This window comes from Myotis nattereri (genome assembly GCF_964212035.1).
Source record: "Myotis nattereri genome assembly, chromosome: 8".
In the NCBI taxonomy this organism is placed as follows: domain Eukaryota; kingdom Metazoa; phylum Chordata; class Mammalia; order Chiroptera; family Vespertilionidae; genus Myotis; species Myotis nattereri.
Window position 1 is genome coordinate 54628736 of NC_138083.1, and position 22990 is coordinate 54651725.

The 22990-nt window shown below is 53.2% G+C and overlaps 1 protein-coding gene across 2 annotated transcripts in view; it reads left to right on the forward strand.

Moving 5' to 3' along the window:
• Positions 1–22990, forward strand: part of KCNG2 (potassium voltage-gated channel modifier subfamily G member 2) — a 35894-nt gene that overhangs the window by 8896 nt on the left and 4008 nt on the right. For both annotated transcript variants that reach the window (XM_081097283.1, XM_081097282.1), the window contains exons 2-3: positions 5477–5546; positions 10998–11663. In XM_081097283.1, the coding sequence (XP_080953409.1) occupies positions 11034–11663 (630 nt within the window). In that variant the 5' untranslated portion in view covers positions 5477–5546; positions 10998–11033. The remainder of the gene's footprint in view (positions 1–5476; positions 5547–10997; positions 11664–22990) is intronic.

Sequence of the window (22990 nt, forward strand, 5' to 3'; positions counted from 1 at the left end):
ACAGACTGACCGTGAGTCAGAGGGGAGGTTCACTGGGCCGAGGACAGAGGCTCCGGGCTCATCCCTGCGGGAATTTAGTGGCTGCAAACCAGTTTGCTCTCCCACCCAGGAGCCACGTGAAGGGCACCCTAAAAGAGGACCTGACGGCAGCTCTCTGCCATCCCCACGGAAGTGCAGGCGGAAGCCGCCGCAGGCCGGACCCACGGCGAGGACGCCACGGGTGAGGGGGTGCCGTGCGGCAGGAAGAGCGTCCTCCCCCACGATGCAGCCTTGGCCAGCGGCCGAGGCTGCTGCGCACCCGCCCCTCCTTCCTCCTCATCCTCCTGAGCCAGGTCTCCGCACTTTTCCTAACAAATATGCATTTCAAGTTAGAAACTGTTTGAACTGAAGAGAATGTGTTCCTGAAACAAGTGATACAACTATTTATTTTTGGAACCCTGGCTGTTATAGTCAAATTACATAAAAATTAAATGATCGCCGGTTCACTCCAAGCAGATTGTCTCCCCGATGAACCGAAGTTCCTGCTGAGCTCCCACAAGCGCAGCCTCACCTAAGCTGCCCTCTCAACACTGCGTTTCTTCCTGCCCCAGACACGTGGGATTGGTGAGAAGGGTCTCGAGTTCCTGGACCCCCTGCATTCCCAAGCCCGTGTCCCCACCCCAGCTGGCATCTCCCGACAGGGCAGACGCGTGTTCACCAGAATGTAAAAGTCGCACTTTGTTGTCGTAGTGGGAATAGTCCACGTCTGGCTCCTGGGACGGTATGGAATGAATGACGGCACCTCACAGGCAGGGCCTCGCCGTCCTTACACAGGGACACGGGCGCTCTCACTGCCTGACGTCACAGATTTTTAAAATTCCTTCTGTTTCAAAAGTTTCATTTCTTTAATATAATCATGTGGTTACGAGAAGGAAAAGGGAAACATCTGAGTGACTGGAAAATCTCCTCCTAGAATCCTGAGCCTTCTTGTTTGCGAAGCAATATGTTACAGAGTATTACTCACTCTGGTTTTTAAGGTGGCCGATATGTGAATACAAAAGTATCTCTTCTGTCCATCTGGGCTGCTGCTCAGAGAGCTGCCCCCTGTGGAAAGGGTTCAGGCTTCCTGACATCGATTTGAGTCTTAGAGCTTAATGCTCAGGATATCCAAGCCAATGAGGATTTAACACAAAGGTGCATTTATCATACTGTCATTTCATGGGACTTCAGTCTCATTATATAAAAACTATACGATGTCATTTCCCCTCTAAAGTTAGAATAATTTCATTCCTTTATTTAGATACTAAAATTGCTTGTATCTTTTGTTTAAAAAACAAAAATAAAAACACAACACCGGAGAGAAAAACGTAACAAAAAAATATAAATCACCTAAAATGTCACTGCCCACACCTACTCCATCCGGAAGCTGCTTTAAGCACCTGCCCGCCCACAGAGAGAAACAGTGTGTACACACACAGCCCCACGTCTGTGCTGTAACCTGCTTTTGCTGCCAAGCACCACGTCAGGGCATGGTGCCCCAGACGGGAGGAGGACGTGCGCAGAAGACGACGCAGGCCCTTTGTGAGGAAATCGTCAGGACCCTGGGGCTTCCGTCCCGCGGGGCTGCTCTCCCACCCAGGCCTGGCACAGCGCCAGGGGGAGTGGCCCTCGGGCGGGGAGCAGAGTGTCAGGGGTTCTGTTCGGTGGGTGAGTCAAGAACGCTGCAAACGGAAAGACGGTTTCTGCAGCGGGAGGTCTTCACGTGCAGGGAGCCCTTCAGGCCTCGATTGAAGACTGACTTCGGCAGAAAGTCAGTGGCTGCGTCTCTGCGGGAGTCAGGGCTACAGAAACCGGACTGCTGTCAGGCCGCTCTGCTGCTTGTCCCACCGCGGTGCTGGGGACGGCGGAGCCGTGACCTCCAGCTGTGCCGGCCGCTCACCTCGGCCCTGAGGGGCACTTGCTTAATAGAATGGGTTTGAAGCTAAGTGACCAATTAAGAATTGTCATGATTTCAATGGGCAAAGGACCTAAATAGACACCTTTCAAAAGAGGACATTCAGAAAGCCAAGAGACATATGAAAACATGCTCAAAGTCACTAATCATCCGAGAGATGCAAATCAAAACAACAATGAGGTACCATCTCACACCTGTCAGACTGGCTATCATCAACAAATCAACAAACGACAAGTGCTGGAGAGGATGTGGAGAAAAAGGAACACTTGTGCGCTGCTGGTGGGAATGCAGACTGGTGCAGCCACTATGGAAGACAGTATGGAGTTTCCTTAAAAAACTGAAAATGGAACTCCCATTTGACCCTGTGATCCCACTTCTAGGAATATATCCCAAGAAACCAGAAACACCAATCAGAAAGGATATATGCACCCCTATGTTCATAGCAGCACAATTCACCATAGCTAAGATCTGGAAACAGCCTAAGTGCCCATCAGTAGATGAATGGATTAGAAAACTGTGGTACATCTACACGATGGAATACTATGCTGCTCTAAAAAGGAAGGAACTCTTACCATTTGCAACGTCATGGATGGAACTGGAGAGCATTATGCTAAGTGAAATAAGCCAGTCAATGAAGGAAAAATACCACATGATCTCACTCATTCATGGATAATAGAGACCATTATAAACTTTTGAACAATAATAGATACAGAGGCAGAGCTGCCTCAAACAGATTGTCAAACTGCAGCGGGAAGGCCGGGGAGGGTTGGGGGGCAGGAGGTAGGGGGATAAAAGATCAACTAAAGGACTTGTATGCATGCGTATAAGCATAACCAATGGACATAAGACACTGGGGGATAGGGGAGGCTAGGGGACTGTCTAGGGAGGGGGGATAAAATAGACACATATGTAATATCCTTTGTAATACTTTAAGCAATAAAAAAGAGAGAGAGAGAGAGAGAGAGAGAGAGAGAGAGAGAGAGAGAATTGTCATGATTTCAAGGTGAAAACTCAGTATCCGGAACAGGTGCTTTGGCAGCCCCTCGCTTTGTGTTCAAGTACCTGAGATGTGCTATTTGCTGCCTTGGAGGGCGGCCTGTTCTTCCTGGGGTGGGAGGGCACCTGCTGGTCTTTCATGGGGACACCGTGGAGGTCTCGGGCCCTCCTGGGGCCCCTCACATAAGGCTCAGGGAATCCTGGGTAGCGCTGCTCCAGACTTCCCTCTCCTCAGTGCAGCCCACCCCCTCTCAGGTGCCAGGACACTGGGGCACAAAGGGGTGCACTCCCTCCACCCCCTTCATGGTGCACAGAGGGCAGGAGAGCGAGTGACCCCTGGATCCATGAGAATTTCTCCTCTATGTTCCAAGACTTCTTGGAGGAAAGTCGTCTGGGCCCAGAGAGGGCTCAGGCCCCACCACTGGGCAGGCTGGGGACTCCGTCGTTTAGGACAGCAGCTCTCAAACTTCCCAGCCTTACGACTATTGAGGACATAAGGAGCTGTTGTGTGTGTTGTATGTACAGCCCTGTGAGTCATGATGAGAGTGGGACAAGCCGTTAAGGGCCCAGGCCTGGGGTCCCTTGACACACAGGGGGTCCATCCACTGTCCCCAAGACCGCCTGACAGGAGAGACGCTCAGTATGGATTTGGGGGTTGCTGGAAGGAAGGACAGAACTCCCAGGAATGTTAACTCTCCTTCTGGGATCACATCTCCTCCAAACTGCTGGCGGGGCCCACCAGTAAGCAGATGGGTGACTCCATCACCCACCGGCCATGCCCGCAGCTGGGAGCTGGTGGTGGTGGGTGGATGGAATTTCTGTTCTGGGCTCTAGAAGCAAAACTGCACATGCAAATAGTTACTTCAGATAAAAATGGGTTTAACAGTACATCTGCAAACACACGTACTAATTATATTTCTCTTACTTATACGTTAAAACAGATTTAGCAGCTAGTATTATACTGGAGTATAGGCACGGAGAGACACACTTAGTCCATGAGAGTATGCATGTTGAGAGTCTCCAGACTCTGCCTGATTGTGGGTGAGGAGGCCCAGGCGACTGTAACAGGATTGTATGTGAGGAGACCGGTGAGATTATTTTTGTAAATTTTGACTAAATATTCTAAAGTTTATTTGTATGAAATGGAAAGGAACTGGAGGAGTCAAACTGCTTTGAAAGGAAGAATAACGTCAGAGGAAACAGTCCACCCAGTTTCGGGACTTGCTATATCGCTATATTTATCAAGACTGTTTCATTGGTGGAGAGATATTTACATAGATCACTAGAACAGAATAGAACATCCAGACATGTATGCCCACAAACGTGCCCAGCTGATTTTTGACAAAGGTTCAGAGGTGATTCCATAAAGGAAAGATAGTCTTTTCAACATATGGTGTTGGAACAATTAGACAGACACTCATACACTAAAAATCCTGACCTAAGTCCCACACCTTATACAAAAACTAACTCAAAATGGTTTCTGGTTAAATGTAAAACTGTACATTTTAGAAGTAAAATTGTAGAAAACCTTTGGGATGTCTGACTTGGCAAATTATTCTTGACACCAAAAGTACAGTCAATAAAAGAGGAAATGATAAATTGGACTTTATCAAAAATAAAAAAAAAACTCCTACTTCACTGGGCATTTATCCCAGAAGAAAGAAAACCCTTTATGGAAGTGTTTATAGCAGCTTTGTTCATAATACCCCAATCCTGGAAGTAGCCCAGCTGTCCCTCAGCGTGTGTGGTGTTCAGCAAACCCGGCACATCCATACTGGAGGCATCACCGGGGAGGCGGGGAGAGGGGGCTATTGATACAACAGGCACCTGGTGACTCTCCGGAGAATTCTGCTGAGTGAAAAAAGCCAGTCCTGAAAGGGTACATAACATGTGAGTCCATTCTATACCTTTCTTAAAACGGCAGAAGTACCGAGATGGAGACCAGATGCGTGGTTTTAGACCGGACAGCAACGTGTCTGGACTGTGTCAGCGTGGCCTCCTGGCTGTGAGGTTGGGCTGCAGTTTGCAAGATACCACTGTCAGGCGAACTGGGTAGAGGGTACCAGGATCTCTACAGTCTCAGAATTAAAAGTTTAATTTAAAAATTCTTTAGGGCTATTATATGCAGCTGGGCAGTGTGCACCTTGCTTCATGAATAAGCTATTAGTTACCAAATTTCTATGTGTTTTATAGATTTGGGGATTATACGTGGTTCTCATAAATCATAACTGAAAAGAAATCATCAATTTCTCTCCACAACATGGCTAAAAATAGATCTAATTAGCACGTTTTCAGTTCTGTTCATATATACACTCCAGAAGCTTTTCGTAATCTCTGTAACCTTGACATATAGAAAATAAATCCATTTCAAAGCAAAATAATTGAACAGAGATACGTTTAACAATCAGAAAGAAATTAGATCAATGACCTAAGAGTCCTTATCTTTATTTTAAGACTCTGGAAACCTCCTACAGAGTCATGGTTTATTTAAAAGTAGTTATTTACCTTGGCTCTTTATTTATTTTATTTATTTTTTTTACCCCACAGGTGATTTTATCTGTAATTCATATGACGTTTGTCCTGGGAGGACCGTAAGAAGTGAGAACAGCGAGCAGAGGTGGGTGTATCTTCATCTTAACCCCTCGGCCTCGGCCAGTGCTGGTGGGTGTGGAAGAAAAGCACGGCTGACTTAGGTCACGTGTTCTTATCCATCGTCGCTCGGCTTGCTTCCTGCGCTCTTCCTTGGGTCATGTCCGAGGGCAAGCGTTTCAAATGCAAAATGAAGCGAGCACCTGGAGGGAGACCACACCAGCCAGTGGGTCGGGGTGAGGAATCGTCTTTGTGCCGGTCCCACGGCCCCTTTCCCACAAACCAACACTTCTGGTCCCGGGGTGGCTGATGGAGAGAGGAGGTGAGGGAAAAAGGTAAATGAATGTGACCAAATTTGCAAAGGCTCGAAAACCAAAATGGAGGCAGAGAACAGCGTATCAAAGCCCGCAGTGCTGGATTAAGGATCTTGCATCATCCATAGTGCGAAACCTTTTATGTCATAGAGCAGTGGACTTGAAGCTGAGACCAAGCCACTGGGCTTTCTCCTCGCTGTGACGCCCTCACTGTGGCAGCCCACCCGCCTCCTTGCAGCTTGGGGCGAATGGCCCCCCAACAGCCTCCTGATGCTACCAGCCTCTAAATGGATATCTAGCATTTTGTCACTTCTTTCCTTGAATGGCTTCTTTAGTGAGTTGTTTACTTACTCAGTGAGGCAGATGCGTTTGAACAGGGCACCCTCAGCACACTGACATCTGGGCTGGATGACTCTGTGGTGGGTGCCCTGTGCCCTGTGGGGTGCTGAGCAGCACCCTGACCCCCACCCACTCAATGCTGGTAGCCCCCAGTCAGGACCAGCCCTGTCAGCAGATGGGGCCACATGTCCCTTGCAGCAAGGAGGGGACACAGTGGACCCCAGTTGAGATCCAGACCCGGTGACAGTCATCACTGAGGAGCCAGAGCAGGACACAGCGCAGCCTGGCCACATCGCGGGCTCCGTTCAGGAGATTTCTGCTCGCTGGCAGGACCGTCCCAATTCTGCGAGGCGATGGCCCACCATGAGAGGAGGTGTGCCAACCCCTCTGAACAGTAAACTCTGTACAGAGATGTCGTCATGGAGAATGAGCAAAATATACAAGATAAACTCTTTTTTTCCATTCGGATGGTAATTTGGGGCAGTTTGGCTCGGCTTTAGGATTCATCACCCAGCCCTGGTTGAGTTGCTCAGTTGGTTAGAGTGTTGTCCTGATGCACCAAGGTTATGGGTTTAATCCCTGGTCAGGGCACATGCAAGAATCAAGCAACGAATGCACAGATAAGTGGAACAACAAATCATGTTTCTCTCTCTCTTTCCCTTTTTCTCTCTCTCCAAAATCAGTCAATAAATAAAAATTTTAAATACATTCAGGAATATACATTCTTAAAAAGAAGACTCATCACCCAGTTTGTGAACTGCCATTCTAATTATTAAGAACTATTGTTATTAAATCAGCTGAACCAAACTCCCTCACATAGTAACTGATCAGGCAAAAGTAGATGCAGGCAGGTGACTCGGCCATATTGTTTCCTGGATTAATCTCCGTGAAGCAGAGAGGAAGATAATGGGGCATGAAATCCTAGCTGCCACTGAGCAGTGTGCGGCTGGGGGAGTTACTTAACCTCTCTGGGAGTCAGTTTATCAATCTGTAAGATGCAGCCAACAGAATCTGTTTCTTAGGGTCCTGTGTGTGTTACATGCCATGGGGTTGACTCCTGGGTACCCCATGAGTGGGTTGCATTCACAGTGTCCTGTCCTCACAGCCCTGCTCAGCTCCTATAGACTCAGCCTGTGGCTTCTTTCATGGAGTCAGTCCATCTCACATTTGGTCTCCTTGTTTCCTGCCGCCTTCTGTTTTTCCAGCATTATTGTCTTTTCCAAAGAACCTGCCTTCTTCTGATGTGTCCAAAGCACGATAGCTTCGGTTTTGTCATTTTTGCCTCCAGCGATGTTTCAGCCTCAGTTCTCTCTAGGACCCACCTGTCCATCTTTCTGTTGGTCCAGGGTCTCGGTGGAGCTCTCCTCCAGGACCACATTTCAGATTAATCCATTCCTTCCTATCAGCCTTCTTCACTGTCCGACTTTAGCATCCACACATGGTCGTTGGAGTAGGGGTGTGAATGGTCTTAGCCTCGGTCCCTAATGACACATCTTTGCTCTTGGTGATCTTTCCTAAAAAATTCTCACATGGCTGCCGAGGGTCCGTGTGCACATTAAGTGACAACGGATTCATGAGATCCTACCACAGGTCAGGCCCTCAGAAGGCAACTGAAGCTGCTTCACCTCAAAAGCAAGACTAAGTGTGTAATGGGAGCTCCTCCCTGCCAGCCCCACGCCTCCCTCCAGCTCCCGCCGCCACGCCTGCCCCAAAGGTTAGGAAGTCCAAGGCCGTGAGGGGCAGGCTGCCTCTCCTCGCTATCTCCCTCCTCCATCCCACTCTGCTCCTTGGTAAGCTGAGTGGGGCCTCCAGCAACCCTCAGCCCCCTCTCTGGTGCTGGGGGCTGTGTGGTCTCTCCCCAAAAGCTGCCTTGGGGAGTTTTGAAATCTAAAACTTCCTGGTCTACTACAGAGGTTTTAGTCCATTGCAGTCAATGTTTTTAAGCCTAAATGCAGAACGGAAAATTCAGTTACAGAGTAAGTATTTCTTCAACTGGGGGCCAGCCTTCTAGTACTTGAGATCCCATTCCAGTTCTGTGTGTTCTCCTTTTCACTCTCTCTCCTTTTGCCTAGATGAGGAAGCCCTGCAGGCAGCTCACACTCACACACTCACGCACGCCCACTCACTCTGCCAGCTCTGCCTCCGAAGTCCCCCCAGGAAAGGCCATCCCTAACGGGCGCCTCCTCCCTCCGTTTGCTCTGTTCTCTGGGAGCCTCCTGGTGCTGCAGGTGCTGGTGCTGAGGGTGCTGGCTCCCGGCCAGGTGCTGGTTCCATCAGGCTTGCGTGGGCGGTGGGCTCAGCTGCTCCAGGGACCGGGTGGTGAGCCTGCCCCGGGCAGGACTCCAGGATGCAAACAGCAGGGTGATGGGGAAGAGTCCTCTCCTGGCCTCTGAGGGCATTTGCCTCGGGAAGGAGTGGACCCAGACCTTCTGCTTTGACCAGCTGAGTGTGTCCCAGCCCCAAAAACCAAGCATTCTGGGGATTCAAGCTGGAAATAGCACAGCCAAGACAGCCGGCAAGGGCCTGCGGCCGCCAGCACTCAAACCCATCTTTCCCCACCAGTAAAAAAAACCAAAACAAAAAAACCCCACCAAAAGCTGTCTTACTTCCCAAGTTTAACACCATCAGGTCCCACTGCACGCATTTATTTTAGGGATTAAAGCTCGCTGGCTCCCCCTGTAATGCACCAGGCGTGGAATTTTCCTCATCCTGTCTGGCACCATCCCTAACACTGGAAATTCTAAATCCTGACACATTTTTTCCCTTGGTTGAGTGTTGCCTCCTCTTCTGGGAGTCCTGGTAGCAGATAAGTTTGCTTTCTCCTCCGCATGTATGGCCTTTCCATGATGTCTGTCTCCTATTGACTCCTTGTGGAGACCTGGGATGGAGCGCCACCCAGGCCCAGCCTCACCTCCGGACTGGGCCTTATCTCCGGGCTGTATTGGCGCTTTCTAGAAGCTTCGTTACTTATTTAGATCCTCCTCGTGTTTTTCATGTTGCCTCTGTGCTTTTAATTCCTTCTATCATATCTTTATTTTGATAATTCTATCATCTAAAGTCCCTAGGAACCTAATCCTATTAGTCATGTGTCTGCTGATATTTGCCCATGTGGGTTGTTGCCTTGAGTGTTGTTGTTTTTTTAATTTGGGTTTGTAAATTCAGCTTACTTGGGGCTTCATCTGTGGGAATCCTATGAGGCTTGAATTGAGAGCATGTCCTTCTAGACCAGCGGTTCTCAACCTGTGGGTCGCGACCCCTTTGGGGGTCGCCTAAGACCATCGGAAAACACATATATAATTACATATTGTTTTTGTGATTAACCCTTTTTGGTCCAACGTCGAGGCTGACTCGACAGACCAGGCGCTAGGAGCAGGTCCAACATTGAGGCTGAGGTCGACACCGCAAACCGGTTCAGCATGCAATCCCATCAATTAATTTGGACCAGACTGTTTGAATTCCAAAAATAAAATTGGACCGCAAAGGGTTAATCACTGCTTTAATTATGTTCAGTCTGTAACAATGAAAATACATCCTGCATATCAGATATTTACATTACGATTCATAACAGTAGCAAAATTACAGTTATGAAGTAGCAACGAAAATAATTTTATGGTTGGGGGGTCACCACAACATGAGGAACTGCATTGAAGGGTCGCAGCATTAGGAAGGTTGAGAACCACTGCTCTAGACAGTGGCACTGTTGACATTTTGGGTCCCAGCCCTTTGTCCTGTACACTGTGGGTTTTAGCAGAACTCTGGTTTCTACCCTCTAAATGCAAGTCACACCCCGCCATGACAATCAGTATGTGCCTAGGCCTCGCCAAATGCCTCTGGGGACAGAGTCACTTGGTTGAGAAGCACTGCTCCAGACCGAATATGTGTTTGGTTCTAACACACACGGCAGAGATGTCGCCCACCCGAGACTACTTTTTATGGGGGTAATTTCTTAGCTTGTGGTTTCATAGACCAAAATTCCAACCTCAGGCCCATTGTGCAGGTTGAATTAGACACATACTCTCATCTACATACTCTGGTTCTATTTTACCTAGAACCAGGCAGAGAAATCTTACAACCTTTCTATACCAATAGATAAATTTTCCCCTGGACATCCTTTCACTGAGGGTACAGCCCAACAGGGTCCCTGCTTCCTGCAGGATTTGTTCAGAACCTCCTCCTCCTCCTGTCATGGGGTTGTCCGACTTACTGCCTGGCAGAAATGAATGTGTTTGAGAGACCCCACACCCTTGCACTTTCATCTGTAATACCTTGTGGGAAGTTGAGATTTTTATTTTCTACTGATTATCCAGATCTTTTAATGATCATTGTGGTGAATATTCCTACCTGTAAAGAGCACAAATTTGATTTGGCTACAAAAGGAGTCAGCCAGCCTGTTCTACAATTTAGTACGGGGCTCTGCGGGGACATGAAAATTGGAGTCAGAGCCTCGTGCACCCGGGCTGGGATGTTAGTCTCTTTCAGATTTAAAACCACCCTCTTTCCCCCTTAACCTTTATTGGATGGTGATCAGGTAACAAGCTGGTGTCGGGGCCCCGCCCAGATCTCCTGAGGCAGCCTCTGCAGGGCGGGCTTCCTTTGGCCGCAGGCTAGCTAGTCTCTAGGAGATAAACTGAGGCAGGCCGCCACTTAACCTGGGTCTGCAGGAAAGGCTGTGGTCCTCTGTTTGGGCCCCCTGCAGGCGGCAGGTATGCAGGGGGGAAGAACCAAGTGGGCGGGGAGGGAGTCCTTGGTTCCGCTGGGCCACCAGGCCCAGGGTCTCATGCGTGATCAGGTGTCCCCAACCCTAATGCGAACCGTTCCTTCCGCAGGCCCAGCCTCCTGACCCCAGCGCTGCGCATGGGGCCATGGCCCTGCTTCCCGGGCCCGCGGAGCCCCCTGGCGGCGGCGGGGCCCGCGCCCGGCACGTCATCATCAACGTCGGCGGCTGCAGGGTGCGCCTGGCCTGGGCCGCGCTGGCACGCTGTCCCCTCGCGCGCCTCGAGCGCCTGCGCGCCTGCCGCGGCCACGACGAGCTGCTGCGCGTGTGCGACGACTACGACGTGAGCCGCGATGAGTTCTTCTTCGACCGCAGCCCGTGCGCCTTCCGCGCCATCGTGGCGCTGCTGCGCGCCGGGAAGCTGCGGCTGCTGCGCGGCCCGTGCGCGCTGGCCTTTCGCGACGAGCTGGCCTACTGGGGCATCGACGAGGCGCGGCTGGAGCGCTGCTGCCTGCGCCGCCTGCGCCGCCGGGAGGAGGAGGCGGCCGAGGCGCGCGCGGGGCCGGCGGAGCGCGCAGTGCCAGGGAGTCCCGGCTGCGCCCTGGCGCCCCACGGGCGTCTGGCGCGCGGCCGTCGGCGACTGCGCGACGTGGTGGACAACCCGCACTCGGGGCTGGCCGGCAAGCTCTTCGCCTGCGTGTCTGTGGCCTTCGTGGCCGTCACAGCGGTCGGCCTCTGCCTGAGCACCATGCCGGACATCCGCGCGGAGGAGGAGCGGGTGAGCGGGGCCAAGGCTGGGCTGGGAGCTGGGCCCGGGCTGGGGTGCTCTGGCAAAAGATGGGACAGCCGGGGCAAGGCCTAGTCCGGGGGTCTGGGATGGGGTCCGGGGCCTGGAGGCAGCTGGGTGGAGGGAGTTCTACGGAGTGACCAGGGTCTAGGAAACCCCTCTGTCTCTGGTGGTTGCACCCACAGCGCTGGGCCCACCTTGGCCTGCTCGTAATGTGCCCTGGGCGAGCCCTTCTCCCAGGCTGACATCGCTGCTGGGCTGTGCGCTGACAGCAGACACTCCAATTACAGCCATATCCAAGAATTCAGCCAGGCTGGGCTGGTCTCTCCCACAGGCCCTGGAAGCTTGGTCAACAAGGGGCTTAGCATGTTCAGTATCTGAAGGTCTGGAGGGTTGTGTGCTCATGTGCCGTCATCCTGGACCTAAAGGATGTGGCCTCTTTGAGGGCTCGAGAGCCAGAACCAGGCTCTCGCCTCAGGCAAAGCCTTTGTCCAGACGCCCGGGGTCATTTCTGAGTACAGGGTGGACTTCCCATCCCCCTTCTGTCCTGTGAGAATGGCAGCACGGGACATGGGTGGAAATGTCCGCCTCTAGGAACCCAGGCTGCGATGCTCAGGACATGGGCAGGGAAGCCTGGGTTTGTGTTGTCCAAGTGGGTGGGTTACGAGAAGAGGGCGCACCAGGGTTTGAAGGACATTGCTGAGTGTTGTCCTGAAAGCTGACCCTGCATTTCCTTATGGTGGGCAGCGTTTGGGATCAGCCTGCCCCAACGCCTCCGCAGTCCCCAGCTCCCACCTGCCAGGAGCTGGGCACTGCTCTGAATTGAGCCCTTCCTCGGGCAGGACAGCTCATCGCGGGAGCCTCAAATGCTGGGGAGCTTATGCCAGAGCTCACCGGGGGAGTCCACTCATTATAAGACAGTGAGGAGCTGAAGGGAGATGTCCCGTGTCCTCTTGGAACATTAGCTGTTATCTGGCTTGACCACGAGTTGTGGCATCCCTGACTGCAGATTAAATTTGAATGTAAATGTTAGGACGTCGGTTTGGCATCCTTCACTGTTTGCCTGTCTGATTCCTGTCTGTTTCCAGTTGTGTTAACCAGGCCCAAGTATCGGATTATGCTGCTAAGAAGACACTTACATTTCGGTTTTCGAAGTAGCAATAATGCCATACAATATGCAGGATGGGAGCCATTTAGATGAGGGTCAGAGAACAGGAGGCCATAGGCCTGCTTCAACCAGTGACAGCCCTGAGGCCAAGCCGGCCCATGCAGAACCCTCCAGGGTGTGCACATGTATCCGAGTCGCCCACCACTCTGGCCTGTCCCCCTAACCTTCCCCATTTCCCCGAGCACCACTTCACACTACCGGGGACTGGCATCAGATTAAACAGCATTAACCCAGTGTTGGTGAGCACCTGTGCCATCCACGACCTTGTGAGGGGACTTTAGGAAGCACCTGGGCCACTGCTCATCCGAGGTGCTGAGTCAGAAGTAAGTGTTGTCACTGCCGTGGGAAGGAATCGTTTTATGTTTCATCAACGTGTGTATGAGTGTGATAAAATATACACAGAATTTACCATCTTTACCATATTTAAGCATGCTGTTTCGTGGTACTACGTACACTCAGAGTGGTGTGCAGCCGCCGCCACCATCTGTCCCCATGAAGCAGCTCCCCAGTGTCCATCCCCCGCCAGCCCCTGGGGCCCACCGTCCACTTTCTGTCTCTGTGATGTTGACCGCTCCAGGCACCTCACATAAGCAGATCCTATGGTATTTGTCCCGTTGTGACTGGCTTACTTCGATCAGCATGATATCCTCCAGGTTCATCCATGTAGCAAGTGTCAGAATCTCCTTCCTTTCTAAGGCTGGGCAGCATCCCACTGTGCAAATGGACCACATTGGGCTTATCCACCTTTCCACCAGTGGACACTGGGTTGCTTCCTCCTCTTGGCTGTTGTGACTATGCTGCTGTTAACACGGGTACGGCCGGGGCACAACCCTTGGGAGGTCTGCGCGTCCATTATTCTGGCACGAGTGGCTGTTGTGTGAAAGTGCTGCTGCCAGCGTGACTGGGAGAGGGAGGCAGCATGAAGAACATGACGTGCTCTGGGCCTCGTCCTGGAGAGCAGCACGCACAGCCAATCACAGGCACCACCTCACCCACTCTGGGTGGGACTGAGGGACTTCAAGGAAGAGCCCCTCCCACCCTGAGGGGGCCCAGCCTCCACAGAAGGCTCCAGACCTGATGCTAGGGCATCCCTCTTAACGCCTGGCTCTGCACAGTCAGACAGGATGGGTTTTGGGGTCTGGGGGAGCTGAGGTGCAGGAGTTGGTGGGCTGGTTCCTATGGAGGCTCCAGGGAGAACCCCCCATGCCCTTTCAGCTTGTCCCCATGCCCCTCCTCCATCCTCAGAGCCATCACTCTGACTCTGGTCCTTCTCCATCACTGCCTCCGACCCTCCGGCCTCCCTCACTGGAGGACCTGTGACCGCACTGGGCCCCCTGTAGCCAGGACTCTCCGCAGCTCAGGGTCCTTACCTTCATTCCACCTGCACAGCCCTCCTGCCACAGGAGGTGACAGCCACGGTCACGGGGCAGGACATGGATGTCTTCCTGGCTTATAGAGCTGCCCACAGCTTACATGATGACATGTAAAGGCTCGGTTTCTGCTGCTTTTCCTCCAGGCCCCCATCTGGGTCAGCTGCCCTGCCCACACGACACTGTTAGTCACAGTGAGCACCTGCTGCCCTAACAGCCCCCGGGACGCCATCGTGCCCACACACCCTGTGCTGTGCTCATGATCTCACACTAAGCAGACGTGAGATGTTTCTTCTTCCACACGGAGTCCCACCTCCTGTTTGGGGGACTCTGAGGGCGTGGCAACCTAGAGCGGAGACTCAGTGCTGTGACACCAGAGTTGGCTGTTGCGGAGTCTCTGGGAAGAACTGTGGCTTCCCTTGGAAATAAGGTGAAGTGTCTAAGGAGCGAAGACCTGTTATGTGCCCGACTATAACGGGAAGGCACGGGAACAGTGCCCAGAAAACTTGTGGAACACTCAATCCTAAATTATCTTTGGGCAAAGCATTCACCATGTGTCACCAACAGCTCCCAGAACCAAGAACAAAGCATCTTCAACAAAATTAAATGTGCTTCCTCAGGGCACCCCCAGCCCAGAGAGAGGGGAGCAGCCCACCAGCCCCGTCCCCACCACACCCATGTCTCCCCAGCTGCATGGGACCCTCAGGGCCGTGGCCTCCACCTGCGGGACCTGGAAGGCATGTGCCCAGGATCCACCTTGCCCCGCCTGAGAAGGTCTTCACCTCACAGCGCCATGTGCAGGCCTCCCTCCTCAGCGCCAGTCCTCAGCCGGACCATCCACACCATGTTCATGGCTTCCGAGGAAGGAAAACTTGGGGGTTCCCAGACCCCGGCCTTGGGGTAGAAATACCAAAACCCTAAACATCCACTGGAAGTTCTCCTAGGTCTTCTGACCCAAAAATGTACCTTCTGACAACAAAACCCTCGCAGCGGGAGCCTTGCTTTGTTCTCAGGAGAAACCGTCACAGCAGTGATACCCGGAGACGTCCTGCAACTCACTCCAAGGCTGAAGCCGGCAGACAAGTCACTGTTTCGATGCCACGTGCTTGGAGGCCCTGGGGTCAGAGCTGGAGGTGGGGCCTGTCACCCTGTCACTGAGCAGAGACCAGGCTCAGTGGGAGGGGCTCCTCGGGCTTGTGGACAGCGAGGCAGGGCTGATCCAAACCCTCCAGCCCCCGTCACTGAGGAAGCCCCAAGCCAGAGGGGAGACCCCCACTTCCTGCTGCCTCTGTGGCGTCTCCAGTGGATCTGCAGCCTGCGCTTCTCTGCCTGCCACACGGCCAGGGCTGACACGCTGTGCTCAGGGCCTGGGCACCTTGACGGGCACCAGGTGAGCATGCATGTGTGACCAGAGCACCCCACCGACTGTGGAATAGCCTGAAAGCGAGTGTTGATTCCCCTGAGAATGTGTGTCTGGGGTGAAATTGTTGACAGTGGCACAGTCATTGGGTCTAGCGTTCTCTCCAATGCCAGGAGAGGTCAAGGCCAGGCCAGGGGTAGGCGGTTGTGGGTGTTGTCGCATGACCTAGAGGAGAGGCCTCCCAACGGCGGAGGGCGTGGACAGACGCTGGTGTCCCAGTAGACAGCTCGGGGATTCTGCTGTGGGTGGTGGCCGGGGTGCTGCTTGGAGACGGTGCTGAGCTCCCGTGCTGAGACCGGGGTCTGGTGGGTGGCCGGGCAGGCCGTGTGCTCCAGCCTTCGGGAGACCTCCCCTGCACGCCAGGGTCCAAGGGTGGACTGTGCTGCTCGGAAGCTATCAAGCCCTTTTCACTGCAGCTGATGTCTGGCTCTGTGAGTCGATTTTCTTCCTTTAAACCCATGTGATTAAATCAAGGCCTGCATAATTAGTTATAGATTTCACGACTGGGATTTCAGAGATTGAATTCACTGAGAACATTTGGCAGCAGCATGGGAAGCTGGTGACAAAGTTTCTGCTGCCTGTGGGCACACATCGAGCCTTGCCAGCCTCCTCCTGGGGGGGAGAGCTTTGCTCTCTCTGAGCTGTAGCAGGTTCTCAGAAAACAGAACCAAAGGGAGAGACGTATACAGGGTGGGCAAAAGAGGGTTTACATTGTGAGTATGCGAAACAAGTTATTCTTGTATTATTTTTTTATTATGTATTGTATTACTTTACATACAAACCATTGTAAACCTACTTTTGCTCCACCCTGTATATATACATTTTATGAAGTGTTGGCTCGCACCAGGAGGGAGGCTGAGAACACCTGAGACCCGGGGTTGGCAGGCTGGAGACACAGGAAGACCCAAAGAAGATGTACCAGTCCAGCCCTTGGGCTGGAGGCCCACACTTGAGGGAGGTCAGCCTTTCTCTTCTGTTCAGTCCTTCGACTGATTGGACGAGGCCCACCCATACCAGCAGGACGATTGGCTTACTTGGAGCCCAGCAACTCAAACATTAACCTCACTCAGAGGCACCCTCCCAGGTAGACCCAGAATTGTGTCTGACCAATGTCTGGGCACCCATGGCCCAGTCAAGTTGACACATGAAATTCACCATGGCCCTCGCTATCTCCTGGTCCATGTGTCTGTGGTTTGGGTGGGAAGTCCTGTTCACTAACACACCCCTCAAGCCCAGGCCCTGAGAGAGAACAGATGGCATTTGGGGATCTGTGGGGCACCCTCTGAAGGGCCTCCTGAGAGCAGTGGCATGAAGCCTGCCCTAACGCAGGCCCGTAAAACAGAGATGTGGGCTGAGCCCTGGGTGAGCAGGGGCTTCTGCATCAGGAGCCGATTTCTTGGGAAAGAGCAGGCAGAGTGGACTGAATGTTACATTGCCCCAATTTGTACACTGAAACCTAACCCCCCTCCCCAATAGTATTAGGAGGTGGGGCCTTTGGAAGGTGATTTGGTCATGAGGTTGGAGCCCCCATGACTGGGATTGTCAGTCTCATTAAAGGGCCCCCAGAGAGCTTGCTCCCCTCCTGCCACAGAAGGACACACAACAGACGATGTCTATGACCCAGGAAGCAGCCTCACCAGCCCCCGAATCTGCGGGCCCTGGGATCTTGGACTTCTGGAACCAAGAGAACTAAATATGTGCTGGGTAAGCTGCCAGTCCTCGAGTGTCCTATTGGCAAATTCTGCACCACGAGTCAGCAAAATCCAGTGGCGATATCAAGCCACAGCCGGACCTTGTCGGGAGCCAGACCTGCCTGGGCTCAGGTCCTTTCACTTCGCCTTTCTCTTCTGCTGCTGAGAGAGGGGAGGCAAGCACCTGGCAGGGGTGCCCATGGCCTCGGAGGCATCAGCCCCATCCTTGGTGCCTGTGCCCCTGCCATGCGCCCAGAATCGTCGTCCAAGGCCCCAGACGGCCATCAGCGCCCACGTCTGAGCAACCGCTGCTTGTTTTCATGGAGACCCCACTGTGGACTCTTAGAGGAGCTGAAAACAGCCGCATGTGCCAAGGGATAAACATGAAGCTCAGAACATTTTTTCCCCTCTACTTTCTGCACAAATTTGGCATCAAAAAAAGAAGGGATTTGAGTTTTGGATTTGTGCTTATCTGAAAAATAAAAGACCTATGCTCCGATGCCTAGAATAGAAGCTGTAGGATCCCGCCCGCCCCCTCCCCCCCCCCCCCCCATTTTCTAAGACTTTATTTTTTAGAGCAGTTTTAGGGTCACAGCAGGATTGAGAAAAGGTATTAAGATTTCCCACATTCCCCTATCCCCACTGCAGAGCCTCCCCATTATCCATGTCTCACACCATGTGGGAAATTTGTTACTCTGATGGATCGACACAGAGACAACCTTGTCACATACAGTACATGGTTTACTTTAGGGTCACTTCTGGAGTACAACCTGTGGGTGTGGACAAATGTATCAAGTCATGTATCCACCATCACAGTGTCACACAGAGTAGCTTCACTGCCCTACACATCCCCGTGCTCACCTGTTCATCCGTCCTCCCCCTAACCCCTGGCTAACACTGATCTGTTTACTGTCTCCATCGCTTTGCCTTTTCCAGAAGGTAGTTGCAATCATAATACAATATGAAGCCTTTTCAGATTGACTTCTTTCACTTAGTCATGTGCATTTCGGGTTCCTCTGGGTCTTTTCATGGCTCGACAGCCCATTTCTTTTTATTGCTGAACAATATTCCATTGTCTGGACGGGCCAGGGTTTATTTATCCATTCCCCTGCTGAGGGACATCTTGGCTGCTCCCAAGTCTTGGCGACTCTCAGAGCAGGAGGGTCACGCCCTCACCCTCCCTCCTGGGGCCTTGGGATCCTTGGGCTGCAGGCAGCTCCCAACACCCCTGTGGCCTCTGGATGAAGGCACAGCCGCCGCAGAGCAGAGGCCACTGCAGAGCAGAGCATCTGGGAAGGCTCGGCCTGGGCTCCACGGGCCCTCCCTGCTGCCTCCCTGACTGAGCCGGTGTGCCCAGCAGGCCTGAGTCCTGCTTTTCCTCACCAGCCACCTGGTGGGCACAGGGAACCAGTCCCACCCCTTCAGGAAGCTCCCGGAGCGCCCACCCACCCTGGCCCTGCCGGGGACCCAAAGGGAGCAGAACAGTGTGGGGGAGAAGGTGAAAGCGGAGTCTCTGATAACATGGCTCTGACAGGAGCCCTGAGCCCACTCAGCCAGCTGAGAGCCCCTTCAGACCAGGTGCTCGGGAGTTGAACACCTTTAGGGAAACTACCGAAAATAGTTTTTAAAAGCCTCCCAACTGGAAATTGCTCGTGGTCACAGCATCGAGGGAAGCTCCGCCTCTGGCCTCTTCTCAATCCAGGTCACACTATCCCATTGTCTGGATGATGCTCTGCATTCGGGCATCCCCCAGAGAAAACAGAACGAGGAGGTGCAGGCAGGCTCCAGGGGTGCCCAGACGCACAGGCACTGCGCTCAGGTGTCCGGCACTCCGTTAGTGCTCGGAGGTCACCGACATGAGACTCTGGTCGTCAAGAACAGGAGGCCACAACGTGCACCACTTGCTGTGACTCATGGCGCCAGCCGTGTCCCAGGGCTCTGCATGGACCTGAGCCAGGACAGTGGACCTGGGACAGGATAGCCAGTCCTCACTTCAGAGGTGATTCCTGAGCAGCTGCTGGAAACGGAGCAGACATTTGGGACAGGCCAAGTTGCAGGCAGCTTCTGGTCTCGGGACGGGTCTGTGGAGGGGGCGTGTTGTCTCAGAGGCAGCATCAGGGCGCAGAGCCCAGGGTGGATGCTGACAGAAGAAAAAATAAAATTTCCAGGCCTGAAAATTACTGTGGCATATCTCCGCTCCAGTAAAGAACACGAGAGCAAACAAGATCCGAGGGCCCAGCAGGGATTTCATGAGTCTCCCATGCGTGGCTGGTGAGGTTGCAGGTGTCAGCCAGTGTAGGTCCCGTTTCACCACCACCCGGACACTCAGCCGCTATACCCATTGTCCTCCATACGGTGAGATTCGTGATGACACCAATGACAAATGTAAGTGCACAGCCTGGACCAGCGAGGCCGAGCTCCTGGAGAGGGTCCTGGAACGGAATTCTTCCCAGGGGAACGTGGAGGGGGCAGCCAGCAAGCCTGCTGTGCCCACGGCCACCTGTCGGGCTTTGCAGGACTGAATTTGCTCAAGAACTTGCCCTGAGGACATCCATTCAGAGCTGGCCACACTGAGAGTCCTACAGAAAACCTTGGCTCGTCTTGTGGGCCCGTGGGCACTGGCTGGTGGAGTGCCCTCTGCCTCTGACTGCCCAGTGCTCAGTGCGATGGAGGGGAAGTCTCTCTTGCCTGGAAAAAATCACTTCCTGCAGAACCCAGTCGGAAAGCCTGGGTGTCTGGTCGGTGGGCACCCTGGTGGTTTCATGCTGTGGTCATGGGGCTGGGGAAGCGCCCACCCTTGCCGTGCAGAGGGGAGCCTGAGTGTGGCCGTTACCGAATTCCTGGCTGGACACCGAGCAGGAGACCCCCCCCCAACCCTGGGCGTCTCTGGAGAAGCCACGACAGAAACCCCCCAAAAGCAACCGCTCCGCCCTGTGGGGCAGGTGGGACTCAGGCTGCCTGGGAGCAGGGAGCGGGGAGCAGTGCGCATGCGCAGGCGGACAGGCTTGAGGACTGGAGGCAGCACCGCGCTTTCCCACAGAAATGCGGCCGAAGTGAAGGAACTGAATGGAGAGCAGCGGCTGCCAATGTGCCGTTCTCTGCGACTCAGAATCAACTCCGTGGTTTGGAGCGTTCTCTCCTGAGATGGACGCCCTCTTCGTGCATTCACGGGGGCACTGCCGCCTGTAATCATCATGTGCACCTGTGTCTGTAGCAACTAGAGTCGGTCACTCCTGCAGGAATGGACGGCCCAGTAGGACAGGGGTTTGCAGCCGTGAGCATCAGGTCAGCTCAGCCATTTCTCAGGGCCCAAATATGGCCCATGGGGCTGGCGGTCCCAGTTCTCTCTTGTGCCCAGTCCAGGACGTCTCCCCCAAGAGTGAGCTCACAGGGCGGATGGAAGACCAGCCAGGTCAGCTGTGGGAGAGTGTGGGACACTCTGTAAGGCACTTGTATTTACTTCTTTCCGGAGACAGCACAGAACCGCAGGGTGGTGACAGGAGAGCGATTGACAGCCTGCTTCAGCACAGGTGACTGAAAGAACACATTCCTCACTGCTGTGCAAACGACTGGTGCTATTTTTAAACAATCTGTTCTCTAACGTGGATTGAATATTCCTACTTCTATGTTTGCCCTACAGGAGCCTTTCCCATAGATAATTGGAAAAAATAAACTCAATTCAGTTCAAAGTCAAGTTATTATAAGTTCGTAGTTAGTGAAGTGAATTAAGTGCTTTCTTCTGGGTATTAACGGGGGCTAAACACAGAGCAGCACACAGTCATGAAGAGTAAACAGATCCATAGGAGTAGGTGCTGCCTGTAGGATTTATCTGCACCATGTCTAGTGCACAGTCGCCCTGCTGGTCCATTTTGCTGGCTACACAACATTTCTGATGGACTGATGGAGACAATGTCCAGAAAATACAGAGGCAGTAAAAGGATGTGAACAACGTGGGGATTAATTACGCATTAGAGCAGTGGTTCTCAACCTTCTGGCCCTTTAAATACAGCTCCTCATGTTGTGACCCAACCATAAAATTATTTTCGTTGCTATTTCAGAACTGAATGTTGCTACTGTTATGAATCGTAATGTAAATATCTGATATGCAGGATGGTCTTAGGCGACCCCTGTGAAAGGGTCCTTCGACCGCCAAAGGGGTCGCGACCCACAGATTGAGAACCACTGCATTAGATGCAGAGGGGAGCTTGTGAAACTCGGGATTCTTGATGAAACTCTGAGCCAGAACCTCGGACCAGGCTGCAGCTCCGGGGAGCTCAGCTGGTGCCTCGCCGGTTGGCTTACAGAGAGGACCCCCCACTGGCCTCCCTCCATCTCCTGGCTTAATAGAACCAGCGTTGTCCTTGGCAGGGCTCACGCCACTGAATTTTTGATGCTCTGAAATGAGAACAAAGCCGGGGATGGACGCATGCCGGGGCCAGGCCTCTCCCGAGAGTCAGCCGTGACCGCCCCACAGCCTCTGTTACTGAAAAGACTTGGCCCTGAGCTTCCGTTCATTTTCACTAGAAAATAAAAACAGGGACAGTGCCAAGTGAATACCCTGCGGGAGGCCATGCCTTCCAACAACAGTTTCAGAAACACTTTCCCAAAAGTTGGCTTGGACCAGCTGTCACCATACTTGGTGTTGGAACCAGCCTGGTCCGTCCCCCGGGCCGCCGCTGCCTGGCGTGGACGGTGCCCTCCAGGGTCTCCTGGCGCTCATCCAGCCCACCTGCCCCGTTGGGCATGGAGAGCATTCCAAGCCGTTGTGCTGTTTGGTTGGGTTTTGTAATAGTGGACGACGCCATCCACATAAGGGTTAGGGACACTGTTGGGCAGCCACCCTCCCACGGCCTCATAAGTGTGTCTGTAATGAGCTCAGACTTCTCACATTCAGTGAGCTGCTTCCTTGGGGGCAGCTGACTTTTGGTTCTTTAGCCACAAGTAATTGGAAGAGGCCCAGTTCCAATCCTGGAAAGAAAACAAATTATAAGGAAAGGCGCTGGGACCCAAACGCAGGGGCTGAGTCACCGGGGACACTTGTGCAGACTCTGCAGGTGGGCACCCAGGTCCAGGGCGGTCACTTGTGAGGGCACAGTGTCTTGTGGCCTTTCACCAACAGGGAAGTTTGCCTCTTGGACCAGATGTTCACCACAGGCCAGGGCCCAGTCCCCTGGGGACACAGTGTTGGCTGGGGGAGCTCAGGGGAGCCTGGGGAGCAGGTCTGGGAGCCAGGGTTCAGGCGAGATGAGGGTGATAGTGGTGCTCACAGCGTGGGAGCTGGTGCCTGTAGGGAAGGCTGTGTCCAGTGCATGGGGACCAGAGGCCCTGCCAGGAAAGCTGGTGAGGATGGGAGGGGGGTGTTCACTGAGTTCATGCTGGCATGAGAACACACCTGTTCTCAGAGGAACACCATGGGGACCTGAAGGGTGGACAGGCCCCACCACTGAAAGAATGGACATGAGGGCCTGCCACGGCCCACAAGGCCCCACGTTCTCTCCCTCCAGAAGCATCTGCTGGAGTCTGTGTCCTCTCCAAACAGTGGCCGGCCCGGCAGTAGTCAGCAGGTCGCCCTGTCCACCCCCGTGGTCGGTCGGATGGGAGCAGAGTGATCCGGGAACAGAAACAGTGCTGAGCTGGCTGAGCAGAAGGAGTTTAGAAGGCGCCCAGCT